The sequence below is a fragment of the Alosa sapidissima genome, chromosome 19 (assembly GCF_018492685.1).
Source record: "Alosa sapidissima isolate fAloSap1 chromosome 19, fAloSap1.pri, whole genome shotgun sequence".
Classification (NCBI taxonomy): Eukaryota; Metazoa; Chordata; class Actinopteri; order Clupeiformes; family Clupeidae; genus Alosa; species Alosa sapidissima.
In genome coordinates this window covers 4,374,346-4,402,246 of record NC_055975.1, presented here as the reverse complement: position 1 = coordinate 4,402,246, position 27,901 = coordinate 4,374,346, and the positions used below count along the sequence as shown (strand labels likewise).

Here is a 27,901-nt window from a genome sequence, read left to right as displayed (position 1 = left end):
GGTCAGCATTCAGCCAACTGTATGGAGGGCAGTCAGGAAAGAAGGCAAATCCATTTCCCACAGACGTGTAAGAACTCTGGCTCACCACAGGAAAACCCAGCAATCTGACAACCCACCCAAAAAAGACCCATTTTCACAGAGCAAGGGTTGAGGGAACTCACAAAGGCTCACAAGCCAGCAGGTCATGTGACACTTTTGAAAACAGCACTAACTTCAGTGTACTCTGCAGAGTCTGTCAGTCTATGGGTAAAATAAGCGTATACTGATTAAGCCAAGTAGTGACCGTTTTTGATCAATTTATGCAAACCCCCCCACATAAAGAAAACATTCATTTTGATGGGGAAACACAGCAATATGCACAACTGAAAAGCAATTGCAATTACATAAGAATAATGTTTTTTTCATGTTTATTTCTGTTTGTTATCTCCAGCACCATGATTGACAACAGTGTAGAAATGTTACAAACAAAAAAATAAAAAAGAACTGCTCCTTCAAAGCATCAACATAACAGAGGTATTAGCATATCATAAGGGAAGCATGTCGTTAATTTAGTTCTGAATACAGCTACAAGTATGTTGTTAGTATAAATCAATATAAAACCATGCTAACCAAACCTCGAGACAGAGCAGCCAGGAGCAAGTAAAGGCAAGAGAAACATATTAACTATGGCACTGCTGCTGAGACAATCAAATGACACCTCAAGACCTAAAATGACACATTACACTGTCATCTACTGATCCAAAATCATCATCAAATTTGCTTTACTTATTATTCTAATGTTTTTTACCTTTTCATCTCAATCTCATTCATGTTTAATACATGATTGTTAATACTGTTTCTTTAATCAAATACTTCATGTCATGTCAATACGTCATGTCTTTTTCTTCTTTCGAGGAAGTTTCCTTCATAAAATGAGGGATGCTATCAGTAGGGCATAGGACCATTAATATTATGTGCTATGTGTGTGGCAACATTGCAGATAAGGATGGAGATGCAATATCTTTACATAACGTAAATACAAAATCATTCATGGTGACATATATCATCAGTGTACACAATAGCATTTTTGTAACTAAAAGGCTGTTAAATAAAAGTGCATTTTTGAATGGCAGGTGTGTGTACTGTTTATTGTTTTCGTCTTCTTTCACACAGTCAGTCAGTCATATGGATTGGGTTGTGTTGTCAAGATTACTTCTCTCTGTTGAATCATCTTGATAATCAACTCAACAGGTTTAGCTGAGAGAGGTAACATTATGCTAACATGCCAAAACTGCCTCCACGTTCCTCCGACTCAATTGGTACAGCAAGGTGCAAGGTAGGTTTTGCGACCCAGTGAGCGTGATAGACCTGGAATCTAGCATGCTAAGTATGCAACAATCAGGAGTTTTATACCAAGGGAAAGAAACACACTGATAAAAAAAATATAAATATAAATTGGTGTCAGTATCCCTTGAGCAACCAGCTACAGCTGACTCAATCTATCATTCCCTTTCCTTCATTTTGGGGTTAGTAGAACTGGCTAGAAGGGATATCTGGTACCCACATACTGTATGGTTCTGGCATGTTAACACCATGACACCTCACTCAAAATACACCCCATTGTCCTTATACATATAACTACGTTTTATTCAAGTAACATTCAAGTCATTCCTCTCTGTGCCTCTCACTGCAAGTTACATTACAACTAAAGTCAAAAGCCTCTTGAACAATATTCCCCAACAGTTTTCGATTAAAAAATGGTCCTGTTTGTGATAGCGTCAGTATGAAAAAATAGATGTGCTATATGATTAAAAAATAAATCATCCATTGAACAGTCTGACAAGCTGTGACTTAAAAGGAGCCATTTCCCCACATTAATTCAAGAAATGACAAAAAAAAGGCAAACCACCCAGCAGTTTTCCCTCATCCTGTCTGACCAAAGACAGTCAGCTGTGCGGAAGTTGAATATCAAACCAGATCAATTATTTCAGACATTTTTGGCAATAACGAATGCGGTATGTGCTGTATACTGCATTGAACCTAAAACATTTGAACACATTATGCAAAGGCAGCCACATTGCTTCAGGGTGATAAACATTTGGCATTTGCAGAAAAAATGTGGTACTGTGTATTGCTATGGACAGTGTCTCACACCTTCCACTCTGTAACCTACAGTTTTGAGCCATGCTGCAAAAAGTGAAAAAAAACATATCCACAAAAATAAAAATTAAACCTCTGAGATCAGATCAATTCTTGATTCTGTTGCCAGCAGAGTTAAAAAAAGAAGACGCCTACTTTAAAATCTTGCTGGATGGCCCATGGTTTACAGCTCTGCAAGTTGTGATCACCTCAATGTGCTGACAATATGCTGCGAAGGCGAAACATAAAAATCCATAAAAGCCCACTGAGTCTCCGCTCCTGCAGGTCCATGCAGGCCAGTGGGTCAGAGCAGAAACAAGCAGAACAGGAGAAAGTGGTTTGCTGCCTGTTCTGTCGTTTCTGAGTAACCAATGCATATTTGAACATTTTAACTCATGTGAGAACTGCACTGAACTTTTGACTGTAGGAAACTCTTCAAATAAGTCATGGAGAGAAAAAAAGATGTAGGACTTTTTGGAATTTTCATTTGGCATGCACTAATTTTGGGAAAGAAATGACTCTTAAAAACACTTAAGGCACAAGTATGATTCCTTAGTTTACAAAAAAGAGGAAAAATAAAAAAGAGACTGGTTTTGCTTTCTCGTGAAAGAACAAGTACTTCACAGGCATTTCCACACCAATCAAATACAGACAGACCATTTGGCTGGTACAAGGCATAAAGTGACCCATCAGTGTTCAGATACATTGATAATGGCAGACCCATTCATGTCCTAGAAAGTATGCCAACCAACAGTGATGAAAGTGTTGTTTGGATTGAATCTGCTTCCAATCACAGTCTCTCTCACACACATACACACACACACACACAGGTGTTGATGGTGCTTGGTGACATAATCCACCTTGCCACAGCAGGCTGTTGGTACAGTCTAAAACAGGTGGCACTGTCCGTGGCATAGGCATCAGATTGTTCAGAGCCAGGCCTCATTTGAGGTGTTCGATGATGGCTATCTCACCTCGCTCCGGGCAGTTGGAGCTGAGGCCATTCAAGTACAGGCTGCTGTTTTTGGTGAGGGGTGGCAAGGATGGGTCCCTGTCCCGCTCATCGATGAAGTTGACTGACAGGGTGCGCTTGCCCGGGGTCATTTCCTGCGCAGGGTTGAGGCCCAGCTCGGACGACAGCTTGCGCTTGATCGACGCCGCCCGCTGGAACTTGTCGTAGACCTCCACGCTGAGGCGCCGTCGCGTCTCCTTGAACTCCGCTGAGACGTTAGCTGTCCACTCGGCCGCATGCGCGCGGAACTCGCCGACCTGTAGCGAAAAGTGGACGATTGAGGAGACAAAGATCAGACTGGCATCACACGCTGACTGAGATGGGAATCTATTTGGAGTTGATGATGCCAATGGCAGTTTGCAAAGGGCAGGAGTGGATGGAATTATATTTGAAGACATGAGATACCCTGAAGTGCAAACATTTTTACTGACTCTAACCATACACATTCTATCATATAAACATTTCTACTACACATCAGCTATCTGGGTATACTGTTTTTCAACTTGCCTTTTCAACCTGCTTTAAAATCTCTCATGAGCTAATCCAAAATATCTTAATTTTAAAGGTATTTACACTCCTGTTTCCAGGAAGTTTTCTGAAGTGCATGCATACAATTAGAATGCCATCGCATCCTGCATGAAATGACACCAAGATGAAAATTACTCCCAATTTATACTTTGTAGCCTAAGGCTGTTTCCTCAAGTAGTTTCCCTAATGAGTACAGAAGGACATTACAATTTCCTTTTGTTAGTTGTTCATTCATGCTAACTGTCCATAAAAACACACACTAATGCATTGCCAATGTGAACGAGGCACTGAAATGAGGTCCATTAACTGGCCCTGAGGTTCTTGATTCCACACAAATCATGTGATGACTACAGTATAATAACAGCATCTTTTTGTTGTTCTCCTTAAAGAATACATTAGTAGGAGAGGGCAAGGAAACCGGTTAGCTCTACTGCTCCTCTGGAACAAGGCGCCCAGAGGAAACATATATTATTAATGAGCACAGGCCATAAGTGGGTCATTGAAACGTTTTACTTGCATTAAACCCAACATTTGCCAACTGTCTTCTTTCATTGTGAGACAAGGTCACAGATGGCAGATCTTTGGGGTGGTTCTACTGTAAGTAGCCTACTGTATTGTACAAGGGTAAGAAATGCCATCTAAGCATGCCAGTGTATTAAACATGACAGAGTAAGAGGACATTGATATGTTGTATGTACATTAATTAAGAGGGTTAACTACAGAGTATGATGTTGTGTTTCTGGGTGTGCTTACTGGTATAATAAAAAAATATAAAAATGGATGTCACATTATAAAGCTTTTCAGAAGTAAAAGTTATGTCCTCAGAGATTCACTTTAAAATGCTCTCTCGCTCTCTATCGCTCTCTATCTCTCTTACACACACACACACACACTCACACACACACACACACACACACACACACACACACACACACACACAACCAAGACACACACACACAAACACACACAACCTCTCTGATTGTGGCTAGGCAATCTGACTTTGGTAAATTAGGCACTAATTGGCAGTTTGCATTTAATTTTCTGCTGGAGGAAATCATCCGTTTTAATGTTCTGCCTATGTGGCATTCGATCTGTCTGTATATACAAATGCAGTAATTTCACAATGTGTTACCATATCAAACAAAATAAAAAAAGTATGGTTACAATCTGGCCTGCCACAAATATACTGTGTATTCTGACATGACATTGTAATATATTGCATCACTCCTGTTTAACTGGTTGTTCAAGAGGCAAAGAATCCAAAGTGAATTGGTATGAAAAGTTCACTTCACAGAAGTGCTGAAACTGCTCTGAAACTTTAGCCTTGAAGCCTTGAATCTTTAACAGGCTCAGGATTGTCAATGTGGACTGTTAGCTGAGCATTTTGCTCCACCAAAAATATCCAAAAGGCTGAATCACTTCGTGATCCGTATCAATACATTTCTGTGCTTTTCATGAAATGTTGAACTCCAAGAAGCAGCACAACACAACACGTTCAGGCCAAGACAGAGCAAGTTCCATTCTCCTCATCCTGCACTAATTGGGCAACGGAGGCCACAGTGGCTGAGGGATGTTTTGAGGGGTGTCAGAGGCACAGACACTAAACATGAATAAAGTCATTAAAATTTCAGGGCGCTCCATTGCTGTGGTGCATTTCAAAAAGCATCTGTCATCGCAAGGAACACTTTAATGCCTTCACTGAAAGAAGATCTATGACTGCGTCACACATAAAGCTGTTGTTTGGGGATGGAGGGCTGTTGCCAGGATGAAGCAGCAGCTTGTGAGGAACATGACGGTGACTGCATGTATTCATAAACAGTCTTTGGTGGGGGGATTGGGAAAATGGAAGGAGAGTGTTGAGGAACACTTCTTTAACTGGTTGCACAGAGTTTTACTGAAAGGGATCTCCATCCTCTCATCAGGGGCACAACTAGCATTTTACTGGGTCGTCTCCACTATGCCAATCACTATTAAACAGAATCCACTGAGAAAACAAGAACAGGATGATCTAGGAATGTTCAAACTGAAAAAGCGCCCTCGCTTGCTTTTCTTGTCAAAAAAGGCAGCAAGTGTGAACATAGCCTAAGTTGTAAGGACGCCATCAGACAGGAGGCAGCTTGCTGCTTGTAAAATGAAAAGTGTGCTATGTTTTAATAAATACGCAAATGATGTCAGGCACTTTTCCATTTGAAGTTGAACTTTGGAGGCACTCAGGGCACCTCTACAAAAACACGAGGCGTAGCAGGCACAGAACATGTGAGGTAAATGTGCGCATGACAGGCAGAAGTGTTTACTGCCAATAAAAAACAACAGAATGCCTATCACTGGAGTACAGTCTCCTGTCTGATCAGTGTCCTGTTTAATCCACTTGTCCACAGTAATAAGGACACCATCTCTTCTACATTACTTACACTGCTTCTACCTCATTGAAACTGGTGTCCCACTTCTAATACCCCCAGATGCTTCAGACATCAGTGGTCAGTGGTAGTATCTATGCTGAGGTTACTTGGCCGTGTAATGATCGACCAGCACTATCATAAAGACTCTTATGCAGAATAACAAGATTACCAGAGGTATCACTGACCAAACACAATAAACAGCAAGCCACAGATCAATGACATTGATTCTATCTGTGTTGCAAATCAACTTAATCCCCAATGCATCGGCCCAAGGGCAGCCAGCATGTGTTGTATTTTTTTTTACAAGGGGTGGGGGTGGTGGGGACGGGTCGCCATCTGAGTCCATGAAATACATGGCGCCCCTCGTGGGGCCGTTAACACGCAGCGAGCGTGCCCAGATAAGGCTGGAGTTAATGAAAGATAAACACGGCAACAGAGCCTGTGAATGCTTGATTTCCACAAAGCACAGTGAGAGAGGGGTGTTTTATAGTGCCCTGTATAGCCTGGGCAAACAGAACAGTGAGTACAGTCAAAGCCTGTCTCACAGCAAGAACTGTTCTGTGCGAGAAATCTGTAATGGAACATCTGGGAGACAGGCAGCACACATCCTTGTTTTCAGTTTAGTTCATAATTTAAGGTGAGGCTGCACAGGCAATGTCTTTCGGCTAAAATCAATCCATGTATTATTTATTCTTTTCTCCATTGCCTTTGTTACATTGTATTTACAAAACCAACACCAACACTGAACACCATTCAGTCATCAAACTCACCCTCAATGTCTGGTATTCCACCAGAAGGAAATTAGAAAGGGTTAATTGTCACCAAAGCTTCTGACATAATTGGTTGTGACCTCCCTCCAGTCCATTTTTTGTACTCTGAGCGCACCTTAAACCGTGCAACCAAAACAATCAATGACCCCATTTCGCAAATAGCTTCTTCCCTTCAGCAGTCAGAATCCTGAACACTACAAAATTGATCTGAACAATTTTATTTACATTTTCCCCTTTCTTTACTCCTTTACTGGATTGAGCTACCTACCTGTAACATAACCAACATTGTTGTGTGGCAATCTATCTATGTTTGACCCAAGAAACCAGAAATGTGTAATAGTATTATTATTTCCTGATGTTATCAATCCTAACTACTCTGTTAACAGCCCTCGGCTAATGTTAGGTGATCAGATACTGTGTCAGTAAAGAAGAAATATGAGATAAATATGACTTACCTCCTCTTTTGTTTTCTTTGAAATGACCCTGAACCAGTCCCCTATCATGCTCAGTACCGCCGCAAAGTAGGCGAGACCAACCAGGATCCAGAACCATACTGCAGGTTTATAAAAGTCTTGATACTCAATTTCTGACCCACCTGTAGGAAACACAGGATTTACAAATGGGGTTAGGAAATTAATTCACACAAGGACACAGGATTTCCACAGGTGCTGCCAGAGTGACATATCTGTATCTGTATGACCTAAATCATATGAATATGAAAATGAATATACAAATAAATAACAATTTGGTTATTTGATTCTGGACACCTGAACCTTGTTGCTTCCCAATTGATATGAATACTGTAAGTAGTAACCTGAGTTGTTCCCAGTTCATGTTATGTTAATGGATGAGCAAGGTGATAATACCACCAAGGTTTCGTTTCCCAGGAGCATGCAACCTTGGAACACATACCTGTGCACTTTGCTTGGAATAAAGCTATATATTTTTTCTATTAGTATGCCAATTTGCAAATGGAAAACAGCATATTTCCTACTGCATCACTGCATGTTTGTTATAATGCTGACTCCATGTAACCTTCTTTTAGTAGCATCCTGTATGTCAATTACTGTAGCAACAGCATCACCAAGGTCAAAGGTTCCGTTTCTAGGGAGCACTGATGCAACCTCATAACACGTACCTGTGCTGTACGTTCCTTGCTTTGAATAAAAGATCATCCAACAACAAAAAAAAAATAATGTCAATGAATGCATAATTATGTTACCTGACTCTCGCCAGATGAATTTCGTTCCGCTTAGCTCCGCCTAGCTTCACTCACATCCATCTGGGACCTCTTCCATTGAGAGTGATTTCAGCACGAGATTGTATGGTAGAGCCAATAAGGACGCAGGGCGGGAGTTTCATAGATGTAACATAGCGTAGAAGCGACTGTGATACTGTTATCAGCGTCACGGGTTGGCTTTGATGTGAGTGGTTGAAGTAGCACGTCAATAGATGATGGACAAGTGGCTTATCCAATCATATGCAAGCATTTTTTGATTAGGTCCAGCCTTCTGAAGCAACACTTTGAATGGATTGATCCCAGATGGATGAGTGGAGCTAGGCGGAACGAAATTCATCTGGCGAGAGTCAGGTTATAATTATGTCATTATTATGCCAAAGTATGCATTATCTACTCCATTGCTGCATGCCATTTTTTTTTCTATAATTGTACCTATTTTAAATGACCTTTGACCTCGGTTGACCACAGACATGTTAAGTCAAGTGCCAATTATAGTAATGCTAAGTATAGACAGCTTGAGTCTATATTTGAATTTGCCCTAACTCACAACATCTATTTCAGCACATGGTGACCTCTCATATGACACAGAGCAGGTTGGTTGCTGCACCTCGACCTCCTGATGGATGAACTGAACACCGAGGGCGACAGGTCCCTCACTTAGTGTGATAGAGGGTCCTTTGGGAGACACCCTTCCTGGTGCTTCTGGTATGTGTCCATAAGACACAGATGATGGTTATGCTCTACTGCTGCTCTCCCCATGGCCCCAATAAACCAATTCATGGCAGGTATGTTCTGTCACCAAAATATTTTATAGTGCCCAGATTTTATATGGCCAGTGTCAACAAGCATGTACGATTAATAATCCTTGGCCAAGTCAACCTAACCTGGCAACGCATGGTGCTGCACCTTATTTGGGTGGTGTGTTTATTTACTGGGGGACAGTGCTCGAATTACGTGGGAGCCAGAGGGAGCCGAGCTCCCTTAGAGTGAGGACTGGCTCCCATGAAAGCAACAAAGTCAAAAATCTGAGGGGGTCTCTCATATCTGAAGGTGTAATTTAATCTTAAACAACGCTCATTATCCATCCCTGTGCGATCGCTGATAGTGGCGAAGTCCCGCCCCTTCCGTTTGCCTCCATGGGACCTATCTTTCAAAAAGATTTGAACGGCAGTCTATGGCGAAAAAGAAATTATTTTCTGGTCCCGGTTGACTTGTGCCTTGAATTACCCATATGATGTTTGTCAATTTTAAAGACAATTTTTCATGTAAAGTCATTTGCAGTTTGTTCCGTAACTATTGAATTACAACATTGTGAAAGATCGTAATTCCAACAACTACAAACCCATCAGTCGCGCTAGTGACGTTAGCTCATTCACAGCCACACTAGATTGTACAAGCATACCAGCAACAGGTCTTAATTGGGCTTTCCTTGCTGAAAATACCATGAGTCAGAGGATTAAACACATCAGGTAAGTTGTATTCGTCCAGACTGTACATTACATACTGTTAAGTGACATAGCAGGCAGCAAGATGCAACCGTTAACTAGCATAACAGCTCTTATCGTTTCATTATGTTGGTGACGTACATCGTTCGAGACGAGAGATGTAGTCCACTCTTTACTGTCTATGAGTCCACTGAGTGGATTCGCACAAAACCAACATAACTTTTGAAGTCTATCGAACAACAGTAGGGGAGAGCCGGGACAGTTGAAACACTTTTTAATTAAACGTAATTTACAAAGCGATCGTACCACACTGAAAGCTAATATTTGGTCACTAGTAACCTACATCTGTCCTCTGTCAAATACAAATGCATTTTCAGCTTTGAACAAAACCGTTCAGGAATTATTACAACAAAAGTGGGACTTGCGTAATGTTTCATTTGTCCCTCCTGGTCGGGACAGTTGAAACAACATAAGGGGACGAATGAAACATACAGTTTAAGCCATATAAACGTCCAACAACTTCGAAATTTTACTACATATCATGAATGGTACTCCCAAAAGGTTTCATTTTAGATAGATTGTTGCAGGGCTATACGTCTTTGTGCATGTCTGTTAACAACTCATTGCCATCATCATGAAGTGTGTATGAAGCGGTTTTTGAAATATCATGCCCTGTGGATGATTCTGCCATGTTTATAGCTAGAACGGTAAGCTTTCCCATTTATATCATGTTTATATTGTTGAAAATGTCGTTTTCACTAGGTTTTTACGTGCGTTAGGCCAATGCACATCCAAATAAGTAGGCTTAACGACCCACCGGCCGTCAGTCTCCATAGGATAACATGGGAAAACTCAACCCCCTACCTGGTGTGCCCAAATGTATTTTCATCTTCCTAAAACTGTTTTTCTATGTCTTACCTACATAAATGATTGTTTAAACACAGCTATTTGTGCATTTAATTAAAATACATGGAGTTACAGCCTGGTCGGGACGATTGAAACACGTGTTTCAATCGTCCCGACACAGACATATGTCACTATAGCTTGTTTTGCTTTCCATGTAAACAAGCATGCGATATGAAAGTCTGGGATTGTGGAGAACACTAAATGGTCTACTGAATAAGCATCAAGTCAAACCTTTAAATGAAAAACACTCATTGATTATCGAACAAATGTAACCGCTAATGAAGTTTACTTTTGCGCATCAAAACTCGTTTATCGCCAGTAACTCCGTGATAAAATGACATAGCAGGAAGATATTTGGCTGATAGAAGGATGCTCTATGTTTTGACCGAAGGACGTCGGTCTATCATCATTACACTCGGAGAAAACTGGATTGTTTCATTCGTCCCGTGTTTCAATCATCCCGGCTCTCCCCTACTTTCTTGACGTGAAAAATTATCTTTTAAATTCACGCACATCATATGTGAAATTCATGGCACAATTCAAACTGGACCAAAAAATAAAATAAATAAAATAAATAATCTCTCCATTAACTCCCGTTCATAATTTTTTGAAAGATAGATCCCATGGACCGGAAGTAGACGGGGCGGGACTTCGCTACTCTATTCCGACAGCCAGCACAACAGTACAAGAAACGCATATGATCATATGATTTGCTGAAAAACAGAGGGGGAGGGGGAAGGGTTATCTGACATGCACGCTACAGTAGGCCTACACGCACGGAGTGTCAAAGCACAGGCTACTGTACTTGTTTGCACCGGCAGTCAAGCGAGCGGGTGTGTCAACGACAACGGTAAGTTAGGGCTGTCTGCCAATGCATAGCCTATCCCAAAAAAGGCCAGAATAAAACATTGTGATATTCCCTTTGCCCTTCAGCATGTACATGTTTGCCCCTTTTTGTGGTTTGTAGATCAGCTTTGCCACCCTAAAATACGAAGCTTTTTCATTGCAGTCTAGGCAAAATAATTAGCCATACTAACTGGCAACCAGGCTTTCAAATGCGAATTTAACTGTGTAAAATAGCATTAGCTGTTAGGATATTACCCAGGATATTGTCACAGCTAACCTAGCTTCTCTAATCTTTTAACCAAAGTTAGGAGTCATGTTGAATAAGGGTGTGCCGCACGGACAGTCACATAGGCTATAAGTCACCATCACTGACTGTTAGGCTAATTGGGCTACCAATCTTGCAGTCGCAATAAACAATGGATCCGAGACATTTTCCCGTTCCTATATTTTGTTTATGTAGGCTAATGTATTTGTGAATGTAGCCTGCACAATGCAAAGAAATAAAAGATAAACTGGTGCATTTCCATACTCATAGAAATGAACATTGCGAGACACTTATCTCTTCTATGATCTCATCCCAGAAAGATTTTCTTTGACTTGTTAGTTTTTTTTAACATTTATTTTATCTAATGACATAACAAACATGATGAATTGAATCCACATATCCTTGCACTTGCGAAACTATTTTTCAGCATTCACGTTCCTCTTAAAGTGACAGGCACTCAATTAAATTTACACACCAAATGTGATGATATAGACTATAGAAGTGTAGCCTAATAATTTAAATATTGATATGATGTAATCAAATTACTAAATATGTTTAGCTATTAGTAATCATGCAGATCATAAAATACTATAAATAATTATCAATATAAATGTATAGTTTATATGAATTCCAAAATATGAAAAAGAAACCTATGACAACCATCACTTTCTATGTGTGTGTGTGTTCAAATTCTATGATTGCCACTGATGTGAAGGATCTCACAAATCACACAAACCAAATAACATTTTTAAAAATCGCAATAGTATCGAAATCGAGATTCTTCACTTGCTATTGGTATTGAAACAATAATGTTGGTATCGTGACAATAGGAGTTGTGGATGTGTCGTGAAGAGTAGTGAAGATTGTTTGTAGTGGGTTTGTAGCATTTAGGTGTTTTTTTTTTGTTTTTTTGTCTAAACCTTTGTCTTTATTCAGCTCCAATCCAATACACCATGCATATCATGACAGTATTAAGATATAGTTCACTTGAGTTCTTTTTACTTGATTGTTGTTTATATTTTAAGATTGATTTTCATTATTTTTATTCCTCTTCTTCTTTATGTAAACCCTATGTAAATTATCTCTCACACACAAACACACACACACACACACACACACACACACACACACACACAGAGTAATTGAACAACCAAGAGGTGGAAAAGAAGCAGATAGCAGATATCTCTCTTTACCTGCCACAAAGTCCCCAAATCCGATAGTGGTCAGGGTGATGACCACAAAGTAAAGTGACTCCAGCGCGCTCCAGCCCTCGATGTGTTTGAAGATGACCGCAGGGAGGGCCACGAACAACAGACACCCAAACAGGATGAACAGGACTGTGGAGATCACTCGGATTTTGGTTTGGCTAACATTCCACTTCTGAAAGAGAGACACAGACATGAGGTGTGGTTGAAGGAAATTGGCCATCACTGTAAGAGTGGAAGGATCTGGGTGATTCGGGTGCTGGAGAAGAGAAGACGTTTGTCTCTATAAATGTTTACCTGACTAGTATAAGCTTGGGGCAACTGAAAGAATGTAAATACCATCTTACAACGGACCAAATAGCTACTCTAAATCATTAATAGTCATTACAGACATTTATGAAATATGTTTATTTGTAGTTATCATAATTATCAATCTAAATACATATCTATACATCCACAACCAAGCAGCCGACCAACATTAAATTTTCATACAGTTGTTTGAGGCACAGCACTACTAATAAAATCTATGATGGACAGGGAGGGACAGTGTGTGAGATTTACCCACTACGTGAACTCCCTGCACACTAAAACACTACCATCAGTCACTGAAGAGAATTTCATAAACAAAACCATTACTTTTTACCAGTACAATAAATTCCCTGTTCTTATTTCAACTAATGCATGAGCCTAGCTGTGACCACTGGGCTGGGCTTGTCCAGACAATGACCATCATAAAACTAGTTTGTAGGACATTTAGAAGGCGGTGTGCTGTCTTGCCAAATAAGTGTCAGAGTTACACAGTAAACTCTCTGTATTATGCATTAGACCAAATTACGGTGTAAATATGGGAGGGAACAGGGTGATCCTTTCAACTTGAAGTTCACCAAGTCTGATTTTTGTAATGGACTGTTTTTTGAGGTGTGGGGTGGGATTTTAATAAATCCCACAGTAATTCTTCAAACAAATAAAGGCTGCTTACATCTGAACACATCTTTCCATCGGACATTAAATACAAATCTGTGATACTTGTCTGAATAATTCAGTCATATTAGACCTCAGGTTGCTTTTCCAGCTTAGCATTTTATCACTGCTGTAACACCCTTAAGTCACAGCTGAAATGGAGACTAGACTATGCATTGTATGTGTAAATGAGTGGAACAGAAGATGTAGTTTAAGCCAGAAGCTATTTAGCATGTCCTGAGTCATCACAAGCATGAGCACAGCAGCAGTCAGACAAATCAGAGCTACTCTCCTGAGGGGATGGTGGAGGTCCTCAGACACAGGCTGTGTCGCCCGGCTTATGAAGGACAAGGTCGCAGAGCATGCTTTGCTGTGACACGGGTGCAGAGACATGTTTTGGATGATAATTGTGTTATGCATGTATAGTTATAATTATGGTTATAGTTAGAGTTATATAACATGATACACATCAGGACCATTTCACACCATGTTAATGATGACACAGTAGAATTACTGTACATCCCATTCAAGGACACAACTCAAACCAGCAACCTATAATGTCTCTGAAACTACGAACGCTTACACGCTACTATAGTTATCGGATATCAGAACAAAAACTGCAAACATTTTTGTTTCATTCAACTCGAATAGTGGTCAATACATGCTAGAGAGGCACTTACTCACCACAAACATCTTCTCGACTTTGGCGATGCCCTTCCCAAAGATGGTGCCCAGCTGGTCTCCTACTCCAGCCAACAGGAAGCCAAAGAGCGGGATTCCCAGCAAGGCGTAGATGATGCAGAAGATCCTTCCTCCTTCTGTGTGAGGTGAGATATTCCCAAAACCTGGAAACAGAATCAGGGTTATAAGCTGGGCTGAGACACTGATCAATAAAACGGTAAACAGAAAGTAATTATAATGATGAAACAAAATAAACAAGTAATAAAAAGTTGTCGCCCACTCAGATTTATCATTCCATAATCCACTAATAAAAGCAATTAAACCATAAAGTGACACACTATAATGGTATGACCCAATAAATGTTTTCTTCCAGAGAGGTATGGGGTGTTTGGCTACATTTCTGTCTTTCCTGTAGCTCTCCCTCATTCATAGTTCCTTATGGAGGACTGTAGGATTCCAGGCGACTCTAACAAACCAGTAGAAATCTATACATCTGCCACATGATCTTATCCTAATCTTGACCCTAATGTGAGGACATCCATGTTTTTGAAACTACTTATTCTACATATCACACAAAACTGCTGGCACTGCAGCCCTGAAATAGCAGAAGGTCTGCATTAGAACTAACATGAAGTTTGAAAACTACCTTAATATATTGAGGACGATGGCCCACTACTATATGCAATATATGCATTAAGTCAATGTAAATAATTCAGGCATTCATGACTTTTCATTTCATGACAGGCTTTGCATGTAAAATCATGAATAATTTATTTGAACTGTTTCATAAAAATGCTACATGGCTACATTTACTTCCAGCAGAACATCATTATCATGAGGTCGCCAATTGAGTTATTATGGATTTCAGCAATCCATTCCAACCCTCCCATAACACACTGAAATGATACAACGCAGGATAAGGTCTGAAACGGGCCGCTTCCTCGCCCAGCACAAAGCCAGCCTCACAAAGGTCAGAGGATACAAAGGAGCTCCTCAAATGAGAATTGGGTTTGGGCTGGCTCATTTGTCTGCTCAGAAACGTTTTAAGGCTTTCCAGTAGATTATGCAGACAATCTCCCCAATCCCCTTGGGTTTCCCCAGCCTGGCTGCAGCTCCTCACCAGCCCCAAGAAAAAGACATGGAGGAGCTCAGATAAAAGCAGCTCACAGATGTGTATTGGTCTGGCATTCAGGAGGAGAAATATTGATTTGGAATGAAGTGACCCACAAAATACTAATATAAGCTAACCTTATATCTCTTAATGGTGTGAATGTTTTATGCACATATCTTATATATTTCTATCTAATATACAGTCTGTATGAATGTTATTGGACAATTGTATGGGACACACAACAGTGATTTTTGTTATTGTCTCAGCATCAGCATTTTCTGAAGTCAACCATTTGTTGAGTTAGGGCATGAGTCTGTCTCTTACTCATCTCTTTTTAACCCTCTCCTATCTTAAGGGCAAACTCAAACTTCAAAATACAACATGATGCAAAGACACACACAGCAGTAAACTAGTGCTTTTTAGTGGTTTCAAATGGTGGTTTCAAGGAAAGAATAATAAAGATGAGAAAGACACAAGTAGAGAGAGAGTGACAAAAGGACCGAGACTCTAAAGGAAGATAGGGAACCCACTGTAATGTGTGCTACCAGTGGTACCACTCCTTCCCCAACCCTGAGGCTGGTGGTGGCCAGTCTGTATCAGCCTCTACAGAGGAGCACTCCCTCCATCCCTCCATCCATTCTTCCATTCATGTAATTAGCTCTACGTAAACTTTCCATTGCCTAATTAAGGTGGGCCCGCTGCTCCTCACACAATCTGTCCTCCTTTGAAGTCTTAATTAAGCCAAGAAGCCCTGGAAGAGTCATAAAAATTGATTTCCTGCAAGATGATTTTCATTGTGACAGGGAGAGGGATGGAAGGAAGTGGTTTCACTGTCACACGTCACGCTACAAAAGCACTACTTAGCCACGCTGCAAGTTGGAAAATGCATTCTGTGTGGAATGCTTTTTTTATTATTTTATTTCTGGTTGAGATCGATGATGTAGCATTGCAGAAAAACAGGTATATGAGCTTCTCAAAGTAATCGAGTGAGTGATTAAAGCAGAGTATTGATTAGTAGGACTACAGAAGCAACACAGCAAGGAACATGAAGAGAACAATAGGAGCAATATCAGCACATTTTTAAAAACCTTTCCACTGACTTTGCATTCCTTTGTGTGTGTAAGATAGCTACTACATATACAACACATACTACCTAATTTAACTATTCGTTAAATAGTAAAAGCATATTGTGGTGTTGCTTCGGAAACTAAAGGCATTGGGATTCAATAAGGGACTCTTCCTTGCCATATCTGTCATATTGCATAACCTGATCATTAAGGTTTCCAGAGAGCTGCATGTCCTGTTACTGAGCTTATCACTTTTTGCCTTGCATTCAGGAAATCAGTCTTCTCTGCAGTCTGTTGTTACCATGACACAGAGCAGAAAAGGTCCCCAGAATAGTACACTGGTTTACATTCATTAGTCTCGCAGAAGACATTCCGCTTAAAGGAGTACATTGCCAGTGCTGTCATTTTACCACAGCTTAAGTGTCCTCTCAACAACAACAAAGAAAATCATTTTAAAATAATATAATTCATACTTGAATTTATGAGTAGGAACAGCAAGTGCTTTCATGTTGACAGCATCAGTCCTGTAGCACAAAATGGTCTCTCTTTTCTCCTTCTTTGATGTTAAGTGGGGCAGGGAAACTGTCCAGAAGTAAAGCACACTTAGCCTAGCACCCGTAGGACTCCGAAACAAGTGGAGGAGTCCAGCAGAATGGGGGCTAACACGTATGGCTCATTGAGCAGTAACATGCATCTTTGCGGCCTGAACAGGGGGAGGGAGAGAGAGAGAGAGAGAGGAACAGGAGGAGAGGGAGCATCAGACCCAGAGAGACTGTGTTTGTGTGTGAGAGAAAGACAAAGAAAGGGAGAGAGGCTTTTGAGGTGTACTGTATAGTATATACCTCAATATATGTGTGTGTGTGTTTGTGTCTGTTTGTGTATTCTGCTCAAGCCCATAAACCATACGATGAGCTGGGACTAAATAACAGAGAGCATTTATGTATACAATAAAAAGGAGAGACATAGACAGAAAGAAAGAAAGATAGAAAGAGTATTAGAAAATTATAAGAAAATTACTTATTATATTGAACTGAAACAACAAAAAGACAAAATAAACTTCAATGTTATTCGGCCCTAAACAGAGAGTACACTGTGGCAGACTACGTATCCACAGTCACTGATACCAGACAGAAAAAAACCTTGACCAGGTACAGACTAAGCAATTACAGTCTGGCTATTGAGAAGGGCAGACACAGGCAAACCTGGCTGCCCAGAGAAGACAGGCTGTGCACCAACAGCAACCAAGGTGCCATAGAAACAGAGCTTCACTTTTTGGCTGAATGCTGCCAATGGAAAGAGATACGAGATCAATTCTTCCCTAAATTCAGAGAAATGCATTCAGAGAAATGCATCGAGTTGAGTAAAGGGATTCAAATGTATAGAGAGAGAGAGAGTGAGCAGAGGCCCCTGTATGTTCCTGAGATCAAACCCGCCCCAGAGTGCCATCCCTTGACAGCACTGCTTCGCTGGGGAGCCATCCTAGTAGACGATACAGTATCATTATGCGCTTTCAGGAGCTCTCTCTCTCTCTCTCTCTCTCTCTCTCTCTCTCTCTCTCTCTCTCTCTCTTTCTCGGTTCTCATGTGTTCAATTCTGGGCAAACACAGCAAAGATGACTTCATGAGCCACTGACCAGATGGGGACTTTTACATCTGCTGTGCAGTATGGGCAAGAGAGAGTGTGTGCGTGTGTGTGTGTGTTTGTGTGTGTCAGTCATCTACTCCAGTGACTGAGACGCATGACTCAGCATATTGCCAATTGCATATTGCCAGGCCATGCTCTCTCTCTAATCTCCATACTCTATCCATTCGTTTAGTAAATGTGCTTCTGTAGTTTTCATTGTCCATAAAAACTAACTGTCTGACCTTCCACAAGCTGTTGCTCAGTGGCATGGAAATCAAATGTGTGGCATCTTTTAAATGTACATAAGGAAAGAAGGACTCCATTTAACTGTCAAATTACACAATTTAAAAAATGACAGAGAATGATGAACAGTAAAGGTTTCATGGTTCAACAAAGCCAGTCAAAGACTACACTGTAAACTATAAAACTATAAACCCTTCCCACTTCATTAATGGCTTAAGAGCTGGAAACGTGAAGAAACTGGAAGAATCTGAAGATCTGGTGGTTTGCAAATTCAAAGCAGCATCATTTCATGTGAAAAGAAAATTGGTACCACTCTGCATTAATATAACAAACATTTAATAATAATTGAATGATTACATTTATTAATGTTAAATCAAATGCTGAAAGGGATGGAATGCTGAAAGCTCCATTATTTAATAACATTTTAGTCTGGGTGTAAAGCATTTATGAGGAATTCAGTTTTGTCTCATCACCTTATAATACCCACCCACCCAGTCATCCTTTCTCAACCATAAACCATTTCCAGGAGCCACTTGTATCCTGCCAGACAAGTAACTACATGAAGTTAAATAATCATTGTCATGGAATGATTGCAAAAGTATTCTCACACGCCACAGGCACCTTTGATCTGTGCCGTTGGAATCCGCCCACCATACCAACGAAGCCGCCCATCCCACGCACGAGTCCCCTGATAGGCTCTGCCGTTTACGCTCGCTGCACAGCGCAGCTGAGAGAGGCCGTGAAACTGGACAGCTGACCCCTCTTTCTGCACGCCTTGGCCTGGCCACCTCCAGCCACTACAGGCATGAGTGAGTTCACCCGTGTGCTACTTTGGCTCTATTCAATTAGCAGATGAGGACCAGGACATAGCATGTCCACAGGTGGTAGCTGTGCTCTATAGCAGTGTTCAGCCCCACAAGACTGCCATGTTTTATATGTGTAGCTGAATATTATAGCTGATTGATCATCAGCAAGAGAGCAAAGGAAAAGAGAGAGAGAGAGGGAGAAAGGGAATCTGTATTTATCATCAAATACTCTGTTTCCCCCTGAGGCAGTAGTGTGTGTGTGTGTGTGTGTGTGTGTGTGTGTGTGGTGTGTGTGTGTGTGTGTGTGTGTGTGTGTGTGTGTGTGTGTGTGTGTGTGTGTGTGAAAGGAGGGTAGTAAAATCACGAGTGCCTCTGTGCGTTTCAATACCACTCTGAGCGACATAAGAACCAAATAACACAGGAAGAGACCACTATAAGCCACTCAAGAAGAAAAAGGCACTCAGAAAACTATCAACAGCACACATTTTTCCCATCATGATAAACAGTATTGGTATGCTGGGGCATCCCGCACCCTATAAAGATTATGCCACAGATTGGCCACAACTCATGGGGGCCAGCAGTGAAAGGCTGTGGTGTGTCTAGAGGATGTGAGGGGTTGGGAGTTATTACCGATGGTGGTGATGACGGTTCCGGCGAAGAAGAAGGAGCTGCCCAGGTCCCACAGGCTGCTCTCGTTGGAGGGAGTGCCCGACGGGTTGACGCCGGCTCTCATCGCTGACACCACTTGCTGTGGGAGGAAAGAAAACAGCAGTGGTCACCAACATGAGAAAGAGAGAGAGAGAGAAATGGAAAGAGACAGAGCGTTAGAGAGAGAAAGGAGAGGGATTATACTGCTTTAGTTAGGCCCCTAGATCTGCCAAATCTCAAGCAAAATAAATCACACATTTAATGGAACATCTGATTGTTACCAAATAATATTTGGATGATTACCAAATGATTATTACCAAATCATAGTGACATTTTTCATATGGGTGTCTAATATGACAAAGGTCAAAAGTAAACATCTCATAGTTGAGAACATTTTGCATACCAAATAATGGGAAACTTCAAACTTTGCCATAATATATTAGGCCTAGTCTAAATGTTTTTATGCTAATGCACTTTCTTCATTATACGTACTCCAACAAATTACATTTTGTACAAATAGAACAATAATAACAACAAGGAGGAGTGCAAATGACCCTCTAATGTAGTCACCACCACCATTCACCACTATTTTACAGGACTGAATGGGACAGAAGTGATTTAGAGTCACATCAGGGCTCCCTTAGGGCTAAAGTCAGTCAGATTGAAGAGTCATGTTTTGCTGTACCAAACACACACCACAGGACAGAGCTGAAGAGCTTTGTGAATCAGTTGTACACTGATCAACTCTGATGAAGATGCAACACATGGAAACGTTAGTCATAGCCTTGCTGCACGTTTTTCATCAAACAAGAACTTCTGAACATCTGTGTGCTCCAGTGACTTCTCTCCTTCTTAGTTGTACACTGACTCTGCCTATTTACTGCTCTGCTGCACTGGAGCCAGTGGAGAGATAGAGTGAGACACAAGGAAACAGAGAGAGAGGGAGAGAGAGAGAGAGAGAGGCATTACAGGAGAAAGAGAGAGTGGAAGGGGGTCTGTTCTTTATCAGTTTGCCTCAGAACCTCCTTTAGCCCATAGGACAGAGGAGCGCCGTATAAGCACAGGGTCTGCATCCAAGCGCAGCCCTAATTGCATTCGTCTCCTGATCAGTCACTTGTGAAATGCTGCTTCCTCTTCCATAGCCACGTTGCAGCTGGGTCGAGTGATCATTCCTTATGGGCCAACGCCGGCCACCACGTCTGGTTTCTGAAGCCAATTAGATAAATTACCAGGCTGGCCTAAGACTCATTGTCATGTCTCCAAAGCTATTTGATGTCTCATGTGTGTAAAAATATCACTACTGCTGAAGGGAGACCTGAGGGTCATTGCCTTTTGGAGAACCTGAGGTGCATGACTGACATCTTTCTGCAGAATTGTCATGAGCAATTCAAGAGGAATTTCATTTATATCACGCTCTATAAAATGCAGCCCAAGTGCAACCTCAGACAGTGGGAGAGAAAAAAAACAAATAATTTTGACAGCAACGCAAGTCATGCAATTGCTGTATAGGTCTAAAGCGGCAAGACTGCACCTCCTGGCGCTCTCCATGGTCCTTAAGTCACTGGTGTTCAGTGCAAGTGAAGGCACCTTAAATATGCATGACACATGAATGCACGGCTTCATAGAGCTCACATGCACTTTAAGCATGTTTACATGAGAGAGTTAAAGCAGTCTATTACAAGTGCATGACTTGAAGTAGGCAGTGCTTTGTTAACTCATTGAGTGCCAAAAACGTAATATTACGTTTTTCCTTTCCATGCGTTGAGTGCCAAAAACTTAATATTACGTTTTTAGCTTTTTTTTTAAATTACGAAACTAGACACTCTAACACACCTTATATGTGATTTTGGGAACTCTGTGATGAATGGAAATTAAATATATGACGATCGTGAAACTCATGAAAACGCACAATCTGGACATTTTATCTGGAAATTTTATCATAACTCGGTTGCCGCTTTGGGTTGAATCAGTGACGCATGCACGTCAGGTCAAAACCAGGCCATTTTCGTGGGTCTATCACTAGGTGGCAGTCTCGCCAGGTCTTGCTGATCACTTCCCGGAAAGTGTACACAAGTAAGTAACATGCAACACTTCATATTTCATGAAAGACGTTATATCTCCATTTCTAGAAAAAACAGGGATTTTTATGAAACCTAGCCACTGTTTAGCTTGGGATTTCTCAGGAACAGAGGCGTGTAGAAATACACGGTTTGCACCAACCGAGAGCTTGAAGTCTCACCTTTTAATCGAGCTATTGTATGTGTTCATAGCTATAACACAGAATATGCTGTGGCTGTACAAAAATCATCAACAATGGTCTAGATTGCTGGCACTCTAGGACAAAGCTCCCGAAAATAGCTTGGCATTCAATGAGTTAAGTAGAGTCAGACACAGCATCTGACTCTCATATGGTTTTAAATGGAGACGTTTGCTTTGTCTCGCAGAAGCATGCCATAAATAGAACACAGAAACACATGCTCGGCAAATGGCTGCACTGTAAAAATTCTGACATAATAGCGCCACCTGAGCAGTAGGAGGCGTTGCGTTGCGTTGCGTTGTGTGATGCTGCACTGTGCTTCCAAGTGGAACGGCTGTGAGTGCAGAGGACCACACACATCTGCACATGACAAGGCACGCTAACCCAGCACCTGCCCCAGATCCAGATCAAGACCAGGACCCTGTGCTCAGCTCGCCCCAACCTAAGCCAGCCCAAGCCAGCACGGACCAGCCCAGTTCAGCTCCTGGTCTCCCTGACCCAGATCCAGAGCAGGCAGGAGGACCCAGCATGGCAGCACGGCAGCTGCGCAGTGGCCCTCCCTCCCTTTCTTCCTCCTCCCTCTCCAGCTGTAGGAGAGCCCAGCCAGAGATCCTGGCAGAGGGGAGGGTGGGGAGAGGAGCGGAGGGTGGGAGGAGATCATTAGGGTGCCGCTCAGAGTTCAAATGAATAACTCCTCAAAGTTGACAGCTTTGTTAGTTTGGCCAATAAGAAAGGTGTTCAGTGCCATTGCTATTTGTGAGAACAAAGGCGTTTATGTTCACACACACATACTCACTCCCACACACACACAGACAAACACACACACACACACACACACAGACATAAAAGTCCTTGCACATTTGCTCTATACTCACAGTCAGTCTTTCGCACACATACAGACCATAGTGGCACATTTCATGGAGAATTGGGTTTTACTGAGAGCGTCTCCAGTTGAAATCCTTCCCTTTACTTGAGTTTAATAATGTCTTTAATGACAAAAAGTTCATGCTCATATATTTTAATTACCCCATCCTTTGTGCAGTGATTATTAGGCATCCCTTGGGTTCCCAGTACTAATTAATTACTGTTTAAAGGATGTCCCAGATTGAAGCCGATTCTGGATGGAATCCCCATTTTAAATCAAGACCAGAACAGTGCCAAATCTGGGCCACATGCTACTGCTGTTCGAGGCGGATCATTATTTCTAACCTGGAGGAAGACACTGCAATCACTGCACGTGCTGTATAGACTATAAAGTTATCTCACATGTGACAGTAAGCCTGGTTCTCACACTTTAGAAAGAGAAATAGACATTTTCCTGTCTCTAGACACATGAGGTCTCATGATGCTACTCAATGAAAGACTCAAAGAAAGAGCAGATATGACTGCACCACAAGACAGACGTGGCTTGTGCCAGCACACCGCAGAGAAACTTAACGGAGAACACTCTCTGCTTTGTATAGATAATGGTGTCCTTTTGTACATCAACGGAAGACACATTTTCACAGTAAATGGGGAGGCGAAAAGGAATTATAACAAATCCACAAAAGCTTCCTCATTCACTCCACCAGGCTCCATGCCTGCTGGCAGCCCAAGGCGCCACACTCCTCTCAGGCAGGCAGGCCGGGTGGGTGGGGGTGGGTGGTGTTGGTGAAGTGAGGATGGGGGCATTCTTAATTACCCTTCACATCAAATCCTACCCCCCACCCCACCCAAATACTGTCCCTCCATCTTACATCCCAAAAGTGGGAGCTCTTGGACTCTGTGGCTGGTGTGGTTGGATTTCACAAAGAGCTGGTCAGAAGAATAATAATAACCATTATTTTCAGTAATAGCTTGCCTGACCTGAGCTTTGACCGAAGTGGACAGCTTACAGTGGGACTGTCACTGGACAGCTTACAGAAGCCTGTGAGTTTCACAGAGACAAACAGTCCTTGTCCAGTCCAAGGAGAACTGACTTTTGCATGCATCCATGGCTTTAGTATTCCTTGTGTAAGTTCATATATTTTCTGCGCTAGACTTGGGCAAAGTACTTTTGACAACATTTTCCTGTTTATGAGAAAGGTTAACCATTTTTAATAGTGTATTCTTCAAATGTCTGTATTTGAATGACACCCAGGCACCTCTTTCAAAGGAGAGTTTTGTGAAAAACGTCACATTGACATTTCTCACATCACCAAGGTTGAGGGGCAGAGGCCATATTAATTATCCAAATAAAGACCTGCTTCTACTTCAACCCAAGGGTCCCAAATGGAACTCCTTCATTATGCAAAGGGCCCTAATCGCTGAAAGGAGGGTTCAAAGTGGGACAAAAGAGTTTTAAATGCTTTTACATCGTCCCAACAGAAGCTCCATAAAGATTTCATTTAGTTTCCATTGATCTTGTCAACAAAGCTTTCTAAAGGTTTCTCTTAGTTCTTTTTACTCTGGTAAAAAACACTGGTGGTTTAGAAATGTGAATGGTCCTTTTCAACAGGGCTGAATTGTATAGCTTCAAGCAATTCATAAAAATTAAATAAAACATGTCCCATTTATTCCCAGTACATAGAAAATTGACAAAAAGGGGCATTCCTACATTGTGTTACTATAACTAATTGAAAAGGATCTGCGTCTTGGTTCAAATTTTTCAAAGATTAAATAAAACATTACAAAAAACGCCACCCCAAAGAAAACCCTGAACCAAGCCACACACCTTCACAAGGTCTTCCAGCTCTGAGGAGTTGACACAGGAGTGGCGTGCCAGGAACTCCAGCTTCTCCTTCAAGATGGCGTACTTCTGGGAGCTCTCATAGGGCTTCTCCAGGGCCCGGAAGACTGTGGCGCCAACGATCAGGTAGAGCACCACCAGGAGGAAGATGGCTGACACAGTCTTCCATTTCATGACCGAGACCAGAGTATCGCAGTCGTCGCTCGAGTTAAAAACGATAGGCTTGGTGGAGAAGGACAGGCGTGGCTTGGTGTTGTGCGTGGCTGATTTGGGATCCAGGAGATCGGGTGCAGCCACTAGAGGGACAGAGATCAAACTTCTGTAAGGTGGTTTGACAGGAAACATTGGTAGTATTTTACTCAAACCCGTCATAAGCATGAAATAAGCCTGTTATAAACATGTCATTGCAGATCCTATATCCTGCTATCATGACAGTTGCAAATTACATGTCAGTGTACCATAGTACCATAATGCTTGCTATTGTCATGACAAACCCAACATTCTGAATGCACAATTTTGGAAAGCCTTCATTTCATGTTCATAAGATGTCATGAGATCATGATATGCTATGACATGCTGCTGAAACACTGTGGCTTTGGTTGTTGGGGTTTTGGTGCCTCCCCTGGTAAGTCTCCACCAGTTCTTTCAAACACACAGAGGTCTCTCTCTCTCTCAGTGCTCACACTTTTCTATCTATTACAGCATAGGCTTGAGCAATAACAAGAAATGTCCCATCTTCCATATGACCATGGTTCTGTTCAAATTTGCTGAAGAAATATTATATTAACTAACATTAAGGACTATATGCCCCAATTCAGCATATGCACTGAGAAGTCGAAGACAATAATGATGACAGTATTTTAAATGAGCATTTTCACTTAGGCCTATCACATCCAAGCCTAAACAATGTTCTTGTTCCATTTGGTCATGCATGTTGCCAAGAGGATTCTTCAGCCAAAGCAAAACACATTTGCTGTTAATTTTAGAAATCTATCAATAAGTAATGGTTACTAAGAAAAGCACAAATGGCTGTGGGGCTTGGGAAATTGCAGTATAGTCAAATGCACAAATTACACACAGTGTCTGCACGTTGCCATGCCCTTACAATATTTGGTTAAACGCAAATTGTACATATCTAAACCGTTTGGACAAACATGCAGACTCCAGCACATACACACATATAAACCAACTCGTACGTACGTACACACGTACATACACACACACACACACACTTGACTGAACCAGTAGAGGCGAAGAAATTGAGAGAAACACGACTTCCATCGGTTCTCAATCCTTAATCATTTCGTGATTGTTCTTTTCGGAGTCTTCTCCGCATATGGACACCTTCATAGTTGTTTACAACACAATTAGCCTACGTATACGATATGGCAATGACCTTAAGGTTTTCCATACTGATGTACAGTAAACAGTTGCCGTTTACAGTAGTCTGCACAGTATGCCTAGCCTTGTGCAGGCACCATGTGCAGTGTAGCAAGTAGCCCAGCCTACCGTCTCACGATATTTCATTATACGCTATCTTCGCTCAAACTATTAAGATCGTGTAACTATAGCCTACTGTTGATGATGGGGCACCTTTGTAGGCTATTTGTACCAAGATTCCAAGCCGGTGTCGGTGATTAGAAACAGCCTCCACACAGAGGCTGTGTGGGGACGCGATCCTTCCGTGAGGAGGGCATCACCATCACCACATGGCTTCATGTTATTCCTTAGACAGAATCACAAGCAACTAATTTTAAACTCTACTCGAGAGAGACCCCGCTTAGTTACAGCAATTTTCTGAATCAACTGTCGGAACAATGCTGCCTTTTTTTTCTCCTCAGCACCACATGCGCGTTGCTGTTTAAAGGTGATACAGTGAGCGCTCCAGAGGGATGGGAAGTACATATGAAGTTTACCAGTTTGAATATGGGCTAGTGTTATTATCTAGTGCAATTACTTCTGATTTGTTTGTTAGGCTACAGTGATATACAGTTTAAAGTTTTAATATAAATGTTTAGACTACATTCCATAAGGAGCAACAAGACAACACACTACAAACGATAACATTAAGCATCCTACCTGCGCAAGGTCCTCTCTTCTAACGATAGTCTGGTTGCCTTATTTATGAGAAAGGATAATGTCGAAAAGTCCCCTCATCGAAACAGTTTATCGTGCAGAATGACAAAAGACATCAATCACTCTGGAAATTGTTGAAGCCGGTATCTTTTAATACTTCACCGCACACTTACTTCTTCTATATCAAATTGCGTTTCCTTCCTGCTCTTCATCAGCAGTTTTGTCCAAGTTTATCAAATATATTGCGTTTTCCTCCTGCCGTGTTCATGGACAGATGTGCCTTGCCGGACGGTTACACATAGTACCAAGTGCGCACCACTCCTCTCAGCGTCCGACTCTGGTTACATTTCGCTCCCTGTCAAGGTTTTAATCTCCCATTGAGGTATCTCTCCGCACACTGCGTCCGATTGCGAGCTTGAGTAAACATACAAGAGGTGGAGAAGGGGAGGGTCTAAGCCAGCAAATTGCCTAGGCGATTTCAGCTACTCTCCGGGGAAAAAATGATGGTTTGTTTCTATGTAGATGTCCTATTGTCCGGGTAGTCATTCTACACTCCACATGAATTATTAGTCATCAGACTTTCCCCATCCTCCAAAAACCTCAGCAAACTTCATGTCTGAGAGCACGTGTAGTTTCCCCCTGCATACATCTGACAACAGAAAACCCAACGGCTCTAACTTTACAGAAGCACTTACCCCTATAAACATGAAGTACATCAAATATTCATGTTGATCTGAATTAGTCTGAAAAGTCTTAAATACATGTTACCTTTTATTGGCAGACAATCAATCCCAGTCAGCCTCAATTACAACCAGCAGTCTGTAATAACATGTGGTTTGTGATTTAATCTGTGTTATGTTTGGACTTCAGACATCTTTGTGTGGGGTCTATAAATAAAAAAAATAAATAAATGAGAAAAAAAAAAACACTAAACATAGTCATAGACACCAGGGTCAACAGATGTCACTGCTGGTTTCAAGTCAATTCA

The 27,901-nt window shown here is 41.5% G+C and overlaps 1 protein-coding gene across 1 annotated transcript; it reads right to left on the bottom strand.

Annotated features, from left to right (window-relative positions):
• Positions 1 to 737: 737 nt before the first annotated feature.
• Positions 738 to 27,291, bottom strand: kcnk2a (potassium channel, subfamily K, member 2a). The gene is made up of 7 exons (XM_042073395.1): positions 27,087 to 27,291; positions 24,823 to 25,133; positions 19,856 to 19,973; positions 14,379 to 14,539; positions 12,723 to 12,909; positions 7,283 to 7,422; positions 738 to 3,387 (listed from the first exon to the last, which is right to left on the bottom strand). Coding segments are annotated over exons 1-7 (1,245 nt in total). The 5' UTR covers positions 27,088 to 27,291; the 3' UTR covers positions 738 to 3,060.
• Between the last annotated feature and the right edge of the window lie 610 nt (positions 27,292 to 27,901).